Source organism: Perissodus microlepis, chromosome 23 (assembly GCF_051167445.1).
Source record: "Perissodus microlepis isolate ML-2025 ecotype Zambia chromosome 23, ASM5116744v1, whole genome shotgun sequence".
NCBI classification, from domain to species: Eukaryota; Metazoa; Chordata; class Actinopteri; order Cichliformes; family Cichlidae; genus Perissodus; species Perissodus microlepis.
Window position 1 is genome coordinate 33,475,077 of NC_140482.1, and position 21,298 is coordinate 33,496,374.

At 42.9% G+C, this 21,298-nt stretch overlaps 2 protein-coding genes across 2 annotated transcripts in view; one reads left to right on the forward strand and one right to left on the reverse strand.

Annotated features, from left to right (window-relative positions):
* The window catches only part of wdr18 (WD repeat domain 18), a 24,051-nt gene extending 12,884 nt beyond the window's left edge, over nt 1-11,167 (reverse strand). The window contains exons 1-7 of the mRNA XM_084921268.1: nt 10,901-11,167; nt 8,271-8,381; nt 4,729-4,862; nt 4,342-4,483; nt 3,909-4,052; nt 3,750-3,814; nt 1,745-1,869 (exon numbers count right to left, since the gene is read on the reverse strand). Of these exons, the coding sequence (XP_084777394.1) occupies nt 1,745-1,869; nt 3,750-3,814; nt 3,909-4,052; nt 4,342-4,483; nt 4,729-4,862; nt 8,271-8,381; nt 10,901-11,113 (934 nt within the window). The 5' untranslated portion in view covers nt 11,114-11,167. The remainder of the gene's footprint in view (nt 1-1,744; nt 1,870-3,749; nt 3,815-3,908; nt 4,053-4,341; nt 4,484-4,728; nt 4,863-8,270; nt 8,382-10,900) is intronic.
* On the forward strand, nt 10,556-21,132 carry LOC146361872 (uncharacterized). Its single transcript, XM_084921270.1, has 8 exons — nt 10,556-10,656; nt 14,501-14,674; nt 15,245-16,002; nt 16,988-17,063; nt 18,024-18,234; nt 18,463-18,551; nt 18,629-18,801; nt 20,473-21,132. The coding sequence occupies exons 1-8, from the start codon at nt 10,556-10,558 to the stop codon at nt 20,664-20,666; spliced, it is 1,776 nt and encodes a 591-aa protein (XP_084777396.1). The 3' UTR covers nt 20,667-21,132.
* The last annotated feature ends 166 nt before the right edge of the window (nt 21,133-21,298 follow it).

The following is a 21,298-nucleotide window of genomic DNA, read 5'->3' on the forward strand; positions in this document are numbered from 1 at the left end:
AGCCACTGATGTTTGTGACTGAAAATGCTGTCACGCTCAGGTGTACGGTTCAATGCAGCATGGTGTGTTCAAGTGTCACAGTGTTTTTTATTCTAGTACGATGTGTTCAGGGGCCCTCAGAGCTGTCAGTGTCTCCCCGCAGCTTCTCGGGGTAATGAGTCCTGAGATGAGGTGGCGGCAGCAGAGAGAGGTGGTCTCGCCTCGTCGCCTGCAGGAGCGGTGCTCTGCTGTCAGATGGATGTTTCTTTATAACAGTCGCAGATCTGACACGCTGAGAGACGGCGGAGGAGGCAGGAGAACTCGGACTGATGCACACATCCCCCTCCTCACTTCTCATGAACTCTTCATGAACCTCTCACTTTATTTGGTTTATTTCACAGCAGCTCAGATAATCAATCTCGCGCGCACACACACACACACACACACAATGTGTTCGATAACAGTGATGGGATGCAGCGTCTCCTCTGAGCTTAGCACCTGTAGACGGATCTCAAATGACGTCTGATGCTGTGAGCCAATCACAGCATCTCAGATCAGAGACCTCTGCACTGACTTGCCTCAGTCAAACCCAACCATCAAATGATCTACTTCCTGTGAGGCATCATTGTTCTCACCATAATCAAATGAAACAAAATAACTGATTAAAAATGGCGAGGAGATGTCTGAGGACCGCCTTCTGTTCCTGTGTTCTTGCTGGGTGCTCCAGAGTCCTGGAGCCATGTGAGTTTACATTTTTAACAAAGTGATAGACAGCAACCTATCCAGGTGCGTCCTACCTCTCGCCCGTTGACTGTGCCCAACAGAGGGCGCTGGTTTCTGTGAAGCTCGTCAGCATGATGCCTACAGACAAACATCTGCATGTTAATCAGTGACATCACTATGATGTCACACTGATCGTTCTTCACTTCACTCAGTTAAAAAGGCTCAGCTTCAGCCTGGATTCAACTCATAATCCTGAGATTATTTCAGGTTTGCTCCACCTGTGACATACCTGCAGCGCTACCTGTCTGACACTGGTTTCCTCATAGACCAGTGCTGAGGGGAGCACATTGGTCATGTTTAGTGAAACCAGGTTAAAAATTCTTCAGCAGCAGGTGAGGTTTGAGATGGCAGGAATTATGTTCTATGGTGTTTCATCACGCCGATGAGTCCGACTCTGCACACGTCAGGTAAAATCATCAGACGGGTGAGAGCGAGCACCTCCTCTCGCCTTTTTGTGAGGAGCTGAATCTGCTCTGCTGAGACGAATCCTTTTGAGGCGTTGTCGTCATGGAGGATGAAGCTTTCTCTTTAAATTCACTCTGGCTCTTTGTGAGCAGAAACGTGACCGGGAGGGGGGGGAGGGTGAGCCGCACATCCGGCCAAAGCAGGGATTACGGTCGCTGACGGCCGTTTGAAGTGAGACGAATTTGGCGCGGAGGATTTGGTTAATTACAAAATGTCAGTCATGATCACGGCGGGGAGGTCCCTTCTCGTGTTCCTGTCAGAACCACACCGCCGCTCATCATCAAGCAGACACCAGAGGAGGAGACAGCGCCGCCAGCGTCACCACTCATTAATAACCCAGCAGCAGCTGAGGAGGAGGCATTTAAACAGCACCTCCCTGAGGTGACAGCTTAAAAGTGCAGCTTCCATTGACCCACATGTAACCAGAAGTAGATCTCAAGCTGAGATTTCTTTTGAGCAAGGCAGCACAGATAGAAAAACTCTCAACCCTGATGATGTCACAGGGTGCATGACTTACCTTTGTGTGTGAGGCAGCGGATGCTCTGTTTACTCTGAATGTCCCACAGTCTAACCGTTTCATCGTGTGACCCTGACAGCAGCAGAGTCCCGTCCATCGACACTGAGAGACACGTCACCATGTTCCTGAGGAGAACACAGAACCACGATCAATAAAGTTAATAAACCCTAATCAACAATCATCCTGAACCTTGATCATTGAAGTTAATCCACAGTAAACACTTGTTAGAAGGGCTTCCTCTGACGTGTGTGTTATTCACTACCATCTGGATTATTTCACCGATGGAGACAAGAGCTCTTCATCACACGTGTCGTTTTCCCCACACCTGTTTTCAGTTTATGGTCGTTCATGTTTCCTACCACACCCACTGCTTGGTGAGCTTGGAATTAATGAAGAGACAGCCCACCACCATTTATCGCCGTGATGTCACACCTCAGCCCAAGCAGACTCCCACAAGTCTGACGAGAAGCACCGTGAAAACATGTGGACAATACTCTGCAATGATAAAGAACTGGTCGCCTGGCATGGTCATATCCTGTTGAGTATGTGACGGTCTACATGTTATTCATTTATTTTCAAACATGGAGATAAAACTGTTTGTACAACACATGAAGTTTCTTAATTTTCTGCTACTCATATCAGGCCCCAGCCACACTCCGTCTGAAGCCCCGCCCCACTTGTTCTAACTTTGTGCTTAAACGTCGTGACTGTTACAGACGATGAAGGTCTCACTGACCTCCAAACGCTCGACGTGATCACCAGCGCCGCTCCTCGCACCGTACCGGAAACACAATTTGTTCCACACACATGAAAATACTCGCACTTCCTGTCACCGCCACAGAGAAATGGTTGGTGTCAGACTCATTTAAGCAATCCCGTCCTTTCTACAGATTTTCACCCTCTGCTTTCAGTGAACAAATGGTAAATAAATGGTAAATGGCCTGTATTTGTAAAGCGCTTTACTAGTCCCTAAGGACCCCAAAGCGCTTTACACAACCAGTCATCCACCCAATCACACACACATTCACACACTGGTGATGGCAAGCTACATTGTAGCCACAGCCACCCTGGGGCGCACTGACAGAGGCGAGGCTGCCGGACACTGGCGCCACCGGGCCCTCTGACCACCACCAGTAGGCAACGGGTGAAGTGTCTCGCCCAAGGACACAACGACCGAGACTGTCCAAGCCGGGGCTCGAACCGGCAACCTTCCGATTACAAGGCGAACTCCCAACTCTTGAGCCACGATCGCCCACAAGACTTTTACTGCAAAAGGAACTGCAAAAGGAACAGGAAATGACCCAGGGCTATACGCTGATATAAATCTTTACAGACAAATTTCCATCTTGTCACACAGTGGAAATTTGTGTTTGTTTTATGCTACGTTTTATTCTGATTTTAGCGTTTATTTGTATGTGTAGTATTGATGTTATTTGCATCATTTTTGTGTTTTGCATAATGTTGTTATAATCCACTGTGGAATGGTTGGACAATAGACGAAGCATCTGTGGAGGTGTGGGCGGGCCCTGAGGTGGCCTATCAGCGGTCGAACAGACGCGTTAAAAGAAAAGGACAGGCACAGGCTCGAGAGGAAGGAGGAACCAGGCGTGGGAGAGAAGGACATGCTACCGGATCGCCAGGTGAAACGGCTTCCAATGTTGTTTGCCGGGTGCAGCCGTGTTGGGGGAGGGTCACCGTGGCTGCTCGGTCTCTCCTCCCTGGGTTTCTGATACACGTGTTCCCCCTCGTATTCTAAGAACTTGTGGCGTGACATTTAGGCCCACCAGCTTTAATGTCCACACAGTTTTTTTCTCACTATTAAACAAAAGGGTAAAAACGGTTCATCAAAGCTTCTAGCGTAAGACTTTATTTTGAAAAGAAGAAAAAAGAAAGCTGGTTTTCGTGCACACACACACACACACACACACACACACACACACACACACACACACACGAGATGTCATGCGACCATATTCCTGCAAACAAACACCAGTGGCTGTCTCACCTGTGACCTTTAAACACCTGATTCCCCTCGCCATCCGACTGGAACGACTTTTCCCGACCGAGACTCTGCAAACAGTTCAAACAGGTAAACTTTATCGTCTCCCCTTAAAGCTGGGAGGAGTCAAAACATGATTGGGTGAAAAAAATGAGACCGACTCACCTGGCTGCACAGAGACACTTGGAAAACATTTCCATCACTTCCTCCACAGAACACAAAGTACTCAGCAGGGTCAAAGGTCACAGACATGATCTCCACATCAAAGAGGATCGAGAGGAGTAGCTCGCCTGAGGACAGCTCCCATACCTAGACAATTAGCAGAAACAAACACCTCTAAGACTGTGATGACTTCATATTTTACTGTGCTGAGCTCTGATTGGTACTATTTAACCCATTACTACATGAACTGCAGACACAGACACAGTTTCAAGACACTAACTTGTTTAGAGAAACTAAACGAAGTAAGCTTCCTCCTCAATACCACGTTAACTCCTGTTCTTGATTATGGTGAGATGAAGATCATCAGCTGTCCGCTTTACCTGGGTCACAGCTGTCTGGATCGCTGAGTGACATCAGCAGAGGTGCACAAACTCACCTTCACTGTCTGGTCTAAGGAGGCGGTGGCGACTCGAGCCTGAGCTCCCATCAGGCCGCAGTGTAGGTCTGTGATTGGCAGAGAGTGACGAGACATGATGTGGCGAGGCTCAGGGGCGTGGCTTGCATCCAGTTGGACAACACTGAAACACAGTGAACAGAGTAAGCGAGTCAGAGATCCGTCTGGCACATCTCAGAGTCACAGGTGACGCGCCGACCTTACCAGGCAAGTCTGAATTTTATAAAACACACACACAGCTAAAGCTGCACCTGCTGGACACTGCACCTCTCTCCTGGCTGACTTCCCATTTGTGTTCTTGTCATGAAACACCTTACTCCTGATTAAAAGCTACAGAACGCTCCAGATGTGTTTTCAGGTATGTCTCACCTTGACAGACTCCACACCAGAGCCAGGTTGTCTTTTCCACCAGAAACAAAATGGCTGCTGTCATCAGTGAACTTCAGACAGGTGACGTCCTGATAGTGACGACTGAGGACAGACAGCAGTTTACCTGTGCACACCTGATCAGTGAGAAAACAAAGTAAACAAACCTGAACAAAGAGACAAAAAAAACCCCAAAAACGACAAAAACATAAAAGGAAGAACTGTCTCTCTAAGCTCTTCCTGAAATGTTTGAATCCTCGTTCCAATCAGCTCCTTCAGCCTCTGATCACCTCCATATGTCTGCTGGAGCTTTATTCTAACATTGAACCTGCAGGAGGTCCAGATGTTCTCATGAACCAGTTTTAGTGAGTTAGTCTTAGCACAGCACGAGCTGATCTCCAATCCTGTGTTCACATTTCACTTTCCAAACCCTCCTCCATGCATTCAGCTTCTACTGTTTCCTCTCTGATGAACAGGATGGAAACAGCTGAGGAGCTCTGAGATGGTGATGCTCTTTCGTAAACTCCTCTGTCAGCATCATCTAAGCAGCTTTTTGTGGTGTCAGTAAGTCAATAATGAGCTTTTATGTTAAACACCTGGAGATGCTTAAAGACGTGTTTTTTGTTCAGATTAACTTTATCTGTTAGTTCTTCAGAGAACACAAGAATATGAGAATCTTTTCTCCACACGAATGTGGGTAGTTGAGCTTCTTATTCTTGTGTGGGTTCTCTCCTGGTTCTCAGAGTTCCTTCCCCAGTCCAAGTCCTGACTGAGCCTGAGTGCTGAACCGTCTCTATGTTAACCCTGTGATAAACTGGAGACCTGTCAAGGTGTACCTGGTGTCACCTATAGCTCAGATAATCTCCTCCCCCAGCAAGACTAAATTAAATAAGAGTGAAACAGATGGATGGATGTATTCTAAACTTTGTTTGGTCAATATTTTCTTTTTGGTAACAACTGTTCCTGTAATATTGGTAAGTCTGTTTTTTTTTGTTTTGGTTTTTTTAAATGGTGCCACATTTGTAGAGAAAAGGCATTCATGAGTTGAGCAACAGAGTTCAGTTATGTGGGCTGTACCAAGGGTGTAGATTTGGTTTTGGCATTGGTGGGGACGGATGATTCAACCATCGACCCCTGCCCTGTTTCCTATTTTTTTCCCTTTTTGTCTTTGCTTCTTGATAAAAAAAAAGGAGAAATATACTTGCCTACATATGCTATTCTACATGCTTTTAAACCATTTAAAATTACAATTCATAGTTTTATATGTGAATTATATAATGTTAAATTAATATTAAACAAATGACTGACTAAGTATTTCAGGCTTTAGTTTACTTCAGCCATATTCCATATAAATCAGGTCTCATACAAAAGTAAAAATAGCTTCAAATACAGTCAAGACAATAAAAGAATATGACTTTAAGGACTTAACAACATTACTTCAGTTATAGTACACCAACATCTCTGACACATTAGCACTAAGGGAACACTGAATGATCTGGTGGGTTTTGTCCATAAAACTACTCATCCAAGATTACCACAAAGTAAAAGATCTCTCAGCAACATTATGCAACATTTTAGGCACTACTGCCCTCTATCAGGTAGGGGGCTGGGATGTTTTATTCTAAACATGAACTACTGTTACAGCAACAGACATGGAGTACATGCCCCACACAACAAACACATGCCTGCTCCTCTCGTTAGCTGAAATGAACTGCTGGCATATTTGTTTTACATCTATACTGTCCAGCCTCTCCTGGTGGACATGGCATCACATTATTCATGGTTACATACAATTTTAGACTGATGTGGGCCAAGCCTAGCGCCTACTTGCCAACCTTGAGACCTCAGAATTAGGGAGACATTCAAAGGGGCTGGGGGGGATATACATGTACATATAAATACAAAAAACTTGAATCTTACAGTGTTTATTTATCGGATTAAATAAGTTAAATGTCACCGTTATTATTGTCCGACCGGAAACAGGCCGGGGGTGTCCAAATTCAGAGGCTGCGTCAACCTGAGGACCCGGCCCTTGTGGTCTAAGTGGGCCGGGTCCTCCGAAAGCCGGGTAGACCGGAAATGAGCGACTGTGAAATTGGACGGTCTAGCCTTCAGAATTACATCACCTGCTGTCTGCTCCTTGCTGTCTAAAATATAACCGGACGCTGGCGTAGATGGTCGAATAAACTGCTGTTTTCACACAGCAGTTTATTCAGCTGTGTGAGAACCTGGAGGAATCCTCCCGAGGGATTAATAAAGTTTTATTTAATCTAATTTAATCTAATAACTTTAATCTCAGCCAAACCGATTTACTCACCAACAAATAAAACACAACTAAAGCACTGAAAAAGGCCAAACAATAACATGTTTAAGTTATTTGACGTTTACACAGCTACATTCTCGCCTGAAAATGTGTTAAAAGTTTATTTTGCGACCCAGAAAGAGTAATAAAAGTAATATTAAAACTAAGTAGCTGCAGTAATAGTAGCCATTGTTGGAAACTGGAATTGGCTGGGCCAGTCTGGGATATGGTTTTCAGTTTTGTTGTCCGGGTGGAAAATCGGGAGAAATTGGGGAGAGAATGGTCGCCCCGGGAGATTTTCGGGAGGGGCACTGAAATTCGGGATTCCCCGGAAAAATCGTGAGTGTTGGCATGTATGGCCTAGCATAGCCTGTAACGTTATTATGACGGACACATTATATGAGTGAACTTGACTTTAAATGACTTACAGGTTTCTTTGAAAAACAATTTCTTATATCCAGGTTCTTCTGCCATCCTCCTCTCCTCCTGGCAGCGCAGGCTTGCCGCTGTTGAAACTAAACAGAGCTCCCTGAAAGGCACAGCCAATCACATTGGCCATATTTGTCACATGACGTAGGACTCCAGTAGAGAACGTAATTTAACTCTTTCTGCTCCGCTCGCTGAATGAGACGCTGACAGATCGTTTTTTTCTTACTATCGGGTTTGTTTTTCTTTACTCGAAGAGATCAAATTATTGGTGGGGACAATTCAATAATTGCTGGATATTGGTGGGGACACGTCCCTTCCGTCCATGCCAAATCTACGCCCTTGGGCTGTACCCATGACAAACCAAATCTTCTCTGCCAATGCTAAACAGCTGCTATTGACTCTCTTTTGTGTAACATATATTGGATCGGATGATTGAAGTCTGAAGAAACAAGACATGTTTAACAGTTTATTTACTGAACTGAACAATCAGGGGCCTCACGAGCATCTGTACAAACCACACAGAGCCACAACAGCCTGGCACTTCCTCATCACACTGGTCACCAGCTTGGTCACAGACTGGTGCAATCCCATTCATCAAAGGGCAGATTGCTTACTGACCGCTTGATTGATGAGTGACCAGGATGAATGAATGCTGCTGAACAGTAACTTCACATCAGTAGAGTTACTGAAAGAACTTGTGATTTGCATCATGCTGTCTGCCTATTGAGTCGTACAGCACGGGCTAAACAGGATCTTAAAAATTAATAAATTACATTCAAGCTTACATTACCAATCAGAGCTTGAATAGACTCACCTCCCACAGGTAAATGGCCTCAGCGACTCCAGCAGCAAGAAAGAGTCCATTAGGTGAAGCAGAAAGGCAAGTGACCACACCGGGACACACGATCTTCTGCTGCAGCTGATCCTGAACAACAAAAGAACAAGTGGGTGTGTCTACGAGGGAAGATCAACATATCCAGGCTTACTCTGTTAGCTGGCTTAACAAAATTTAAAAAGCCCAGTCAGAGATTATCAGAGACCATGAATATCAGAACATGGGCATCAGCTTGGTGTTTAACCCCCCATCTTCTTTTCTGCTTTAGGCTCTGAGCATGATCAGACATTCAATTTTCACTTCAATACCATTTTATTTATATACACCACCAAATCACAGCAACAGTTGCCCTAAGGTAATGCCATCCAGGTACCACACTTCATGGAGCTGTATACAGTTCAGAGCTCTGATGTGTCACATTAGAAACAAACATAAACCCCAGCAAACATTTTTATTGTGACGCTTTGTGTGCTTCTGATGATTGGGTATTTCCAGCAGCATTTCTTTTTATTTTCTTTAAAGACGTCTATCAGAGTTGCTACAGGAAATTAAAAGAGGAAACGCAGTGTGAATAACATTTTTGCTACCAAAATAAAACTAGATCAAATACAATAAAGCAAGAACTGAAAACAGTATTTGATGATCTCCATTATGCGCTGAGCAGTTCAGATTACCCGAGGTCCCTGAGCGGGTCCTGGAGAGCGCCACATCTGGAGACTATTGTCCTACTTCTTTAACGCCCCTCCAGGCACCAGCACAGCTGCTCCTCTGATAGGAGGACATGGGGCTTAGTTGATGCATTTTGTGGAACATGACCCAGTGGTCTTAGCTAACTATAGGCCAATCTCCAACCTTCCTTTCATATCAAAAACACTTGAAAAAGTAGTTGTCAAACATCTCTGATCATCTGCAGAGGAATGGCTTATTTGAAGAGTTTCAATCAGGTTTCAGAGCTCATCACAGCACAGAAACAGCTTTAGTGAAGGTTACAAATGATCGTCTTATGGCCTCTGACAGTGGACTCATCTCTCTGCTTGTCCTGCTAGACCTCAGTGCAGTGTTCGATACTGTTGTTGTTAATATTCTATTAGAATGATTAGAGGATGATGTAAGTATTACAGGTACTGTGCTGAAGTGGTTTGTATCATATCTCTCTAATAGACTCCAGTTTGTTCATGCATGTAAATGGAGAGTCCTCTTCACACACTAAGGTTAATTATGAAGTTCCACAGGGTTCATTGCTAGGACCAGTTCTGTTTACATTAAACATGCTTCCCTTAGGCAGCATCATCAGAAGGCATAGCATACATTTTCACTGTTGTGCAGATGGGGGGTGGGGTGGCTGGCTTACTGGGCTTTAGCCCGGGTTGTTTTTTCAGAAGAAGATACTCATGTATCTCGTACCTAGTGTTTCTTTTTAGGTTTGCTATTTTTCAAATTCTACATTTATTAAGTTATGCAGGCTTGTTTGCACAACAAGGCTAAATAATTATATAAACTTTTCTCAATCTAAATAGTGTACTTTGGTAGAATTAAAAAAATAAGTGTAGTGCAGGTCTATGATGATTTTTAGTGCTACTATCATCTAGTTCTGATTCTGGTTCTGTCTTGGTTAAATCCTAAGTAGTCCTGATTTTGAACTGTTGTAGTCCTGTTTTAATTCCGGATCAGTTCTGGGTCTGGTTGAATTGGGGTTTAGTCCTCGTGTCTTGATACAGCCCCGACTTTATTCTGCCTTGCTGCTTAATTAAAAAACTAGTTTAAGGTGTCCTGCATATGTGATATATATTTTTCCCCATATGAAGTCATTCTTTTTTGAACAAAACTCAAAACAGAACCTATTAATCTTTCAGTCATTTCTAACCCCCCTTTAGGGCTAAGCCCCGGGTGTTTCAAATGTCTGGCTCCGCTTCTGCACACAACTATCTAATCCATGAAGCCCGATAACACACACCAAGTAGTTAAACTGCAGGACTGTCTTAAAGATAAAGACCTGGATGACCTCTAATTTTCTGCTTCCAAATTCAGATAAAACTGAGGATATCAAACTGAGGTGATGGAACCTCCAAGGGAAAGTCAGACACAGGTCAGCAAGGTTCAAACAACAGGTGATCAGCGACCATCACCACAGTGACCTGCAGCACACCCTCAACACTCTGAAAACGGCTCTGCGTACCTGCTGTACCACCAGGTGTGTCCATGTTACATTTGAGCAGCACGCTTTCAAGGTAGAATGCTTCACAGAGAAACTGCACATCTGTAGGATGTCTCAACAAGACCTGTGTGTACTAACACAGCAGTCTGTGCGAAAACACGTGGACTCACGAATCAGCTTCTTTAACGCTGAGCTGCAGCCATCACACAGGTAAGGTGTGAGGACAGATAAACGGGATTCGGTAGGGGGTTCGAGTGGTTCTGACAACGGCTCTACTTTTTCTTTTTCACAGAATTAAAGTGGCAGCTTTCTAAACGCTTTGTTTACACCTTTAGAGGGACTGCGGGTTTTTGAGCCCCTATCCGCGCTGAGCGGCGGAGCGTTACTTTGGTGACTCTCGCCTAGTGAGCGAGGTGGGCTCAGGTGAGCTCAGCTGGGCCAGGTGCTGTCCTACCTTTCTCTGCAGCTCCCACACGTTGATGAAGTTCTTGCCGAGCTGCGCGGACAGCAGGTACTCCCCGCCGAGCACCGTGAGGCTGCGCGCGCCGCTGTTCCCGCCGCGGTACGAGAGCAGACTGGAGCCGCTGTGCGGGTCGAACACGGTGCAGTTCCACAGCTGGGACCCCGAATCGCTGCTCAGCAGGACCTCCAGAGGAGCCGCCATCATCCACACACACACCGGCCACCGCCGTACACTCTACGTCACGTCCGAGACCGATACGTCACGTCCGGGCGCGGTGCACTGTGGGAGATGTAGGGACAGGCTCTATTTAGAATCACCTGTTTTTCTCCAAAAATATTTAACACAAGTAAAAATACAACTTAGAGCACGGGAGGCGTTATTTATACAAACATTCTAAACAAATGATAAATCCTTAAGGTTTTTACTCACCTGAAAGCAAATATGAATATTTTGCATAATTAAACCTCCATTTTTACCCCTCAACCATAAAAGGCTGATGGGGTACGATCATCCCCCTGCTGGGAGGCCAGCGTGGACACCGAGGTTTGTGAATGCGATAACTCAAGAGCATGTAGGAGTTTTAATTCGACACCGCAGGTGTCGCTACAAAAATCTTGGACGAGTTCAAATCTCAAAAGAATATCCTTAAGCTCTTTGGAAACTTTATTTATACACTGACACACATTACATCCTGTCTTTCAAAGCGAACATTCCTGAGTTCCACCCGCTCATTTGGTCAGGGGCGTGATGAGGCAGCATACGTGCCTTCACGGATAAACTGTGCCCCCTTGTGGTGACAACTAAAATACTGCGTCTCAGTCAAACAATAACACGAATGCAGTCCAACACATTTCACAACTTGAGTACACAAATTAAATATCTCAACAAGCTTTCTCGTTTCTAGACTGATAAAACCATGATGATTTTATTTTATTGTGCTTTCATTGAATCCGTTTTATCTTTTCTTTGGTGTTGTGGTTATCTGTAAAGAAAAGGAACCACATCTGAACCTAACATCCCTTTACACCAGACAGTTACAGTGGTTGGCCGGTTCACTTTTCTGGACTCAAACCCTTTGCACAGTGAATTTCAGTTTCTTCCAACCCAACAACCCAACTAGTCAATCAATGAATCAAACCTGGTTACAGTAGGATGATTATGATAGTTTAAATAAATCAACACCCCTGAGTTAACTGTCAGAATCCTCTTAACACAGGACGATGAGAGGGTGTGGCAGGCTGCAATCTTTTCCTCCAGCTTATTGATCCACCAAAGACCCAGACAGAATTTTAATTCATTTGAAAGCCTGACACTTACCCTTGTCTAAATTTAAAATATAGTTTTATTTGTTGTTATCTATCGTCCAACATGGGCCTTACTTAAAGTATTGTCTGATTTCTCAGACCTTTATCTGATTTAGTGCTCAGATAAATATATTATTTTGGTTGATATTTAACATCAATTCAATTCAAGTTAGTTTTATATATATATAGCACCAAATCACAACAACAGTTGACTCAAAGCATTTAATATTGTAGGCTAAAGACATTCCCATAATACAGAGAAACCCCAAAAATCTCCTCCAGCAGAACCATGCTCAGGGAGGGGCTGCCATCTACCGCAACCACTTGGGGGTGAGGGAACGTAGACAGGACAAAAGGCATGCTGTAGAAGAGAGCAAGACATGATCGATAACTCGTAGTTGAATGGAGAGTAGTGTATAAAGCACATGGTGAGTTAAAAGAGGTAAGAGCAGGAGAAGTGCTCACTGCATCATGGGAAACCAGCAGTCTGAGAGTGACGTGCTGTATTGGGGTGATTATGGTACTATGAAGCCTTTAAGATAAAATAATGGGCCTGATTATTCAAGACCTTGTATGTGAAGAGAATGATTTTAAATTTTAAATCCATTCTGGATTTAACAGGGAGCCAGTGAAGAGCCAGTATGGGAGTAAAATGCCATTTGTTTCTAGTCCCTGTCAGTACTCTTGCTGAAGCATTTTGAACCAACTGAATGCTTTTCATAGAGTTTTTAGGACATTCTGACAATAACAAAGTACACTAGTCCAGCCTAGAAGTAATAAATGCATAAACAAGTTTTTCAGCATCACTCTGAACCAAGATGTTTCTAATTTTAGAGCTATTGTGCAAATGGAAGAAAGCAGTCATAAATATTTGTATAATGTGCACTGGAGGCCAAGGTAATGCCATTCAGAGTAAGAATCTGGTTAGATACCATATTTCTATGATTTTTAGGGCCAACCACAATAACCTCAGTTTTATCTGAATTTGCCATGGAAATGAGAAATGTCCACGGCAAGCAGGAAATTAGATGTGATCCAGGTTTTTGTGTCTTTAAGACATTTCTGTAGTTTAATTAGTGTGTGTTATCTGGATACATACACCAAATAACATGGATGTTATCATGGTTAGATAAAGTTGGGTGTCCTCTTCATAGGAGTGAAAATGTATGCTATGCCTTCTAACTGCTTAAAGGAAGCATGTGTAATGCACTCAAAATTGTTGCTAGCACTGAATCCTATGACACACCATAATTAACCTTAGTGTGTGAACAGTGACACTGATGTGGCTGCACAGAAAACTGCAGGGTGGCCAGTTAATAACTGCACAAGTAAAAATATCAGCTGGTGTTTCAGAAAACAGAGTCACTGTTTGTCCTCCAGTGACCTAACCGACAGAAAGAGAATGACATGGACAGCATTTTTTAAATGTACTTTTAGCTTTATAATCACAGAATAAATGATCTGAACAAGTTCAGAAATGCTTTTAGCCTAAATAATAGAATAGAATAGCCTTTTATTGATATTGTTCATGTACAATAAGATTGTAAAACATCTTAATAAAAAGTAGCTTTTATCTCTAGGTAAAATACAACTTTTTAACATCTGCCCCTGGGAGAATAACAGGAGAAGTGGCCTGTCTAGGAGTAGTCTGTGTGTGTGTGTGTGTGTGTGTGTGTGTGTGTGTGTGTGTGTGTGTGTGTGTGTGTGTGTGTGTGTGTGTTTTAAAACTATATACGACAATTCTTGGGAACAGGTGGTGGCATCCCTAGTAGCCCTGAAACCATAGAGTTAAACCTGAAGTTACCATGATAACCAAAAACCCTGCCTCTTGCAGAGTTATGACTCTGCTGTGTGTCATGCTGGTAGAGATAACCCGAAAACTGTGAATTTACATCAGCCGTCAGCAGTCTACACTACCTGCTCAGGTGTATTGACGGCTGACAACATTTCACAAACGAACACTCAGGAACTAAAAGTATAAAAAAGTACTATCAGTGCTACAAGTACACGATTATTACTTGATCATTACATGAGAACAGGTGGAACAGCACACCTGTACATGTTCCAGGACAACATGATGGAAACTAATTTTTGTTAAAGCACAACACCTTCTCTACTGTCCTGCTGGAAAATAATGAGGGCCAAAAGTCTGAAAAAGCAGAAATGTCCCCACAGAGTGGGTCAAACACACTGTGCTGATGTAAACAGTCTGTGGGCTCGTCAGCTTAATTAATCCTGACCAGCTGCTCCTGGTAATCCTCCTTCCTCTGTCCCTCTGACCAATCAGAGCACCTGATGTCATCCTCGCTCTTCACCCCTCCTCGTGTGTGTATGTGTTCAGCCTCTTTGTGGTTGACCGGTTGCCGCGGCAGCAGCAGTGTGAGGACGGAGTTCGTATGAAGCGTCGTTGTTTTCCTCTGAGAGGAGACCACAGCCTGCTGACCCCTGACACACACACACTGTGAGTAATACACACACGCATACATGCCGTGAGTAACACACACAATCACACACACACACGCCATGAGTAACACACACACGGTGTGAGTAACACGCACGCCGTGAGTAATACACACACACACACACACACACACACACACACACACGCGTTGACTAATGAGGCTGAAACAGTTTTATGATGAAGCTGTTCTTTAGTTCTGTGCTCTTAATTACATCATTATGACTTGGTGATTAAATTAACTGCAGAGCAGCTGACTGGTCACCTTTACCTTTAGTGACAAACACCTGAATCTTGTTTTACCAGATAATAGGAAAAACTAGAAATGGGTTAAACAAACACTGAAATCAAAACACTAAAGAAGTTATTTTTAAATTATATTTTACTTCACAAAAATAATAAATTATTTTTAAAAAATAAGGCAAAAAAGATTGTTTTATGATGAAACAAACAAATCGATAAATACTAAATAAAGGCTTCACTGACAAATCTGATTTTGTAGATTACAGTTTTATTTTTAACCTTCTCTCTGAAACCATTAAGAATCAGTTTTTACATGTCTCACTATTTCAGCCTGGGGTTGAGGCAATGTGAACAGGTGCAGTCAGGGGGTGTGGCCTCTCTCTCAGGAGGCTCATCCAGCAGCAAACCCAACACCGAGTCGGCCAGGCAGCGGCCAGCAGCATCTCCGACTCGTCGTCTGCGGTTTGAGGATGAGACGGAAAAGGAGGCGGAATCTCGTTACCTGGAGCGACAGCGGCAGAAGAGACAGACGGGGAACTGCGGAGTTGGTGTGGTGATGTCCAAACCAGACTTGAACCTGTACATCAATGGCACGGCGGAGGCAGGGCACGCGGTCGGCAAGCAGCCAAGGGGGCGAACAGTGGTGAGCAGAGCAGGTCAGAATCACACCTGTGAGAGAGGAATAAGATGCGGAGTCAATCTCTGGCAACACTCACCTGGAACTGACAAGAGGGGGAGCCTAAACAGACAGCACCTTAACCTGCGGACTGAACCAATCAGAGAGACCTACATCGGCTCTGTCACCAGTGTGGAAAAGGATGGGGCTTACACACAGGTGAGACGGCAATCAGTGGAGCTATATGGAGCCCAGGTGACTTTTCATCAAGCCATGCCCTACGCTGGCCTGCCAACCAACCCCTATGCCCCTCACTCAGTGGGGCTGTGTACCACCCACCCGCCCAAACTGCACAGAGAGCATCAATTGGGGCCTGAGCCTAGGGAGAGGAGAGGGCGTGAGGTGGAGGAAGATCTGAACAACATGATGAAGAACTCCTCATCCTCCTCAGAGAGGAGCGCAGACACAACAGGTGAGAACTTTATCTCCTGAAAAACATTTGCCTACACACTTTGTGTTGAGCTAAGAAATTTACCTGCTAAATCACCACAGTAACTGGTGCTGAAGGCATCGCCTAGTCAGGATCAGGTGATGTTCAGAGTTTGAGTTTAAAATCAGCTGAAGAATTTCCTTTGATTCTTTTATGTGCAGCTTGTTCCTAAAAGCAGTCGATGAAGCTGCGGCAGCTCAGACTGAACATTCCTGTGTTCGTGTGCTGTTGCAGAAAATGTCTAAATGTTGTTCTGCTTGATTATGATCTGCTGCTTAGTCTCTTTCACACTGCTGCAAACACAGAAAACACACCAAGCATAACTGTTCAACAATTTACATTAATTCACGCTGATCTGATTTCCACATCTTCTTAATCACCCTGTGGGACAGGAAGCTTGTATGTTAATGTTTTACATGGATTCACTGCGATTCAGATCTTAATTTTACCACTCTGTGCCACAAATCACCAGATTAAACAGCTACTGCACCATTCGTCTCTCAGATTATTTATATTAGAATTTTATGTTCTTTACAGATTTTTATCTCTATTTTTATCATCATCATCTTCTGATAATGGCTCTAACTTGACTGGCAGGACTCACAGATATTATTTAGTGCAGAGGAAGAGTCACAAGACATATGAAATGCCCATTTTTATGTGAGCGCACTCAGAGCCTGAAGCCCAGTTTAACAGAGAAAGTTGATAACCAGTATGCTGACACCCATCATCTCTGACTGGGATTTTAAGTTTTGTTGAGCCAGCTAACACAGCGAAAGCCTGGATATCTTGAACTTCCTTGTAACTTCTGTTGTACCTCTAAACATAAACATGAGGCTACCATAAATCATTTTTATTTAATCTGTGAGCAGTTTGTTTGGCCTCCAGAGTTCACTGCAGAGCTGCACATGATATCACATGCGTCTCTAAACACACCTTAACCTCTAGATTTCTAATTTGTTTACAGCTGAGAGTCATCCCCCGCCCACCTCAGAGCCAATGAGAGCAGAGCTCCACCAACTTGACGTTTCACTTCCTGCACAGTGAGTTTGTGTGATTTCATTATGACAGCTGGTTAAGGAGATGAGCATCACACCTGGATTCATGTGTTTCACGAGTTTAGTTGCAGCAGCCTAACTGATCGCTTACTTGGATTTAATTGTGTTTTGACCACATGCTCATCCCCGCTATTTAATTCAACTCAATTTTATTTATTCATCGCCAAATCACAACAGTTGCCTCAAGGCACATATTGTAAGGTAGACCCTACAATATTACATACAGAGGAAAAACCCAACAATCATATGACCCCCTACGAGCAGGCACTTTGGCGACAGCGGGAAGGAAAAACTCCCTTTTAACAGGAAGAAACCCCAACAGAGCCAGGCTTAGGGAGGGGCCATCTGCCGCGACTGGTTGGAGTGAGAGCAGCAAGACAGGATAAAAGACATGCTGTGGAAGAGAGCCAGAGATTAATAACAAGTATGATTCAATGCAGAGAGGTCTATAATGTATAATGTAAATGTGTGGACCTCCACAATTAACCTTAGTGTGTAAAGAGGACTCTCCATTTACATGAACAAATTGGAGTCTATTAGACAGATATGATACAACCCACTGCAGCGCAGTACCTGTAATACCTACAGCATGCTCTAATAATTTTAACAGAAAATTATGGTCACAACAGTATTGAACACTGCACTGAGGTCCAGCAGGACAAGTACAGAGATGAGTCCACTGTCAGAGGTCAGAGGCCAATAATGGTTTAACTACAGCCGATTATTAGAGATAGATTGATCATATTAAAGATTGAAGCATTAATTAATGGCAGGACTTCTTTCAACGGTCTTGTAGGAATGGGGTCTAAAAGACACGTTGATGGTTTAGAGGAAGCAATTACTGAAGTTAACTCAGAAAGATCAATACACTGTTTAAATCCAGCTGTGATCTCAGGTGTTTCCAGGTGAGGTGTCATGTTACTGATCTCAGGATCTGTGTTGCAGTTTAAGCAGCAGAGAAGATGCCTCCCGTCTTTCTCTGCGACGTTTTTTCTCCACCGTCACACTGAGCAGGACTCGAACCAGCAGCCTCGACCGCCTCTGCTCACGGACCCATGAGCGAACCCACCCCTCCCTCGCTGACTCCACCTCCTCAATTTCCAGGAACTCCTCCAGCCTGGTGAAGAAAACTTTATCTGTTGAGTCGCTCAGTGTGGTGAGAACATGAATTATACATATATATCTATATCTCTATATAGCTCTCTCTCTCTCTCTCTCTCTCTCTCTCCATATATATATATATATATATATATATACATATATATATATATATATATATATATATATATATATATATATATATATGTATATATGTATGTATATATTCTTTCATCAGATGCCGAGACTACTTCTTTAACCTATCTGTTTCCTGTCTGTTCAGCAGGAAGTACCACTTTTCCAGTCAAGAAAGTCGTCTTTGGAGCTGAAGAAGAAGAAAGATCGTTCTGCAAACTATAAACCAGCTGCTGAACAGTAAGACACACACTTCTCTTTTCTACCCTGATACTCAGACCAGCCCATCACAGCCTACCCACCTGTTTGTCTCTCAGGTCCTTACCTGGTAGTCTTGGCGTCAAAGACATCAGTTGTCCCTCTTCAGTTTGCTCTGTTGGGCGGATTCTTCAGATTTGCCCTGATGGGACATTTTTATTGGAGCTTAAGCGACCAGTGGGTCAAACGTTTGGCTTCATCATCAGCAGAGGAAGAGGACGACGTGACACTGGTACTAACTCTACCGACACTTCCCCTAATACTTAATATATATAAGTATTTTTCACATTACTACTGATATCATCTTAAATACTACTCACATTACTAAATATATCGACTCACTAATATGCTGGGGTCAGGGAGATTCTATCTGGGGACTTTATTGTCCTGCTGTGGAACAGTGACGGTAATGTAGAAAATGACAGTTCCCACAATGAAATGAGCGTGCGGCACCACCAATAGATCACAAAGCACATCACTGCCTGATGAGCCAGTCACAGCTGTTCCTTGCACCATGCAGCTTGAAGTTTCCTGGATGTAGTCCAGGAAAATGACACTGCGTTAAACAACTGCACAAGGATTGGATCACTGCCACATTTGTCCCGCCTTTCCACACAATTTAATTTGTTCTGATTGGATCTCATTTTTATTTATTTTTTTCAAAAGTATAAATACATTTCATCATAGTTTTTGTCCTTGTGCATCAGTTTTTAATTAATTACCATGTTGTATTGTCAGGAAAAAAACGGTTATCGACAAAAACTATGCCGAAAACTATAGGTCAAAAAATGTAACAGAGTGTATGTAAGCATCACAAATAAAACTACAATGTTTGGAAGACCTGTGTTAAACATTCCTTACACTGTTTAAATAAAGAAAAAAAACTACATTTTTATAGAGGGGTTAATAATTCTTTCCATGTAAGTGTGAGAATTTTAAAGTGAATTCTAAAGTCAACTGGGATCCAATGTAAAGAAAATAAAATGCAGGTAATGTGAGCTGGCATCCCAGAGTGTTTCAGGAGTCTGGCTGCAGCATTCATTATTGCTTGGAGGCATAACAGAGATAATTTGTCCATGCCCATAAAGAGAGCATTTCAATAATCTAAGTGCGATGATACAAATGCATGAACAATTTTCTTCATTTCAGAGGAGGCAACTATAGCTTGCAATTTAAAAATGTTCCTTAAATGGAAGAAACAGGAATGGGAGATCATTTTTATATGCGAGTCCAAGGTCAAGGATGAATAACATACAACACCAGAGGCCATAAGAAGATCATTTATAACCTCCACTAAAGCTGTCTCTGTACTGTGAGGAACTCTGAAACCTGACTGAAACTCCTGAAATAAATGATTCCTCTGCAGATAATCAGTTGGCTGTTTGGCAACTACTCTTTCAAAAAATTTTAGGTGAAATGAAGGTTGGAGACTGACTTATATTTAGCTAAGGCAGCTGGGTCAAGTGATGACTTTTTAAGTAACGGTTTAACTACTGCCAGCTTTGAGCAGTCTTGTAGGAATGGGGTCTAAAGACATGTTGATCATTTGGAGGAAGTAATTATTGAAATAAAGTTAGAAAAATCAAAATCAAAACTCTAAATAAATATCAACAGTATTTAAAGTAGCTGTATATACTGGTACATCTGTGAAATGGTTATGAATAATTTTGTTTTGCAATAGTTAACATTTTATTTGTGAAGAAGTTCATGAAGTCATTACTAGTTAATGTTAAAGGAATGGTTGGCTCAACAGTGCTCTGACTTCTTGTCAGCCTGGCTACAGTGCTGAAGAGAAACCTTGTTCTTTTTTTCTTCAATCAGTGATAAATAGTAAGACGTTCTAGCTTTATGAGGGCTTTTTTTATAGAGCAACAAACTACTAACAGTTTAATGTACATTACAGGTGTGTATATAGAAGACATGAACAGCAGCACTGGGAAGCTGTATGCTGGCCTGCTGGCTATTGGAGATGAGATCCTGGAAGTCAACGAGGAGAAGGTGGCCTGCCTCAGTCTGGACCAGGTGACAAACCTCCTGATCAAGAACCAGTCTGTCACCATTCGGGTCCTTCGACACCAGAGGACACATTCAGAGTGACAACCACACTGCCTGACTGAAGAACCAGTTGCCAACACTGAACCTGACTCACCTGTTTATGGCAGTAACAGCGTTAAAGCAAAACTGCAGTCTATGTCTTACACTTTCTCATGATGAGAAGCTTCTTGTTTCCTGTTAAATCACTTCGACTTGCTGGTGTGGATATTTGTTTAATGCCATGCAGTATTTGTCCTCTGAGCTGATACTGTTTTTTTTGTTTTTTCAATTTTATTTTATTATTATATTAATAATATTATTATTGTTTTTTTTTTTTCATGAAGTAGCTTGGTTTTTTATTTTGTCTGTGTTTGTTTTGCTTTTGTTAAAGAAAAAGAAAAATATTGTTTAAAAACAAGCTGGGACCTGCCAAAAGAAAATTATTCAAAGTGAAAAACTCATTGGTCAATAATTTAAATCAATCAGACTGGATTAAAATGTACCTTAATCAAATGGTCAAAGTCTGTTTTCTTTTCTTTTCTTTATTGAATAAAAAAAAAAATAAGCTCGAGACATATCATACCATCGGTCACCAGATAATACTTTTATCAATCACTGATCTGTAACAGCTTTCTCCATTCAGACACTCATTATTTATTCTTGTTTAGTGTGAGGAATAAAGTTTTGCGGAAACA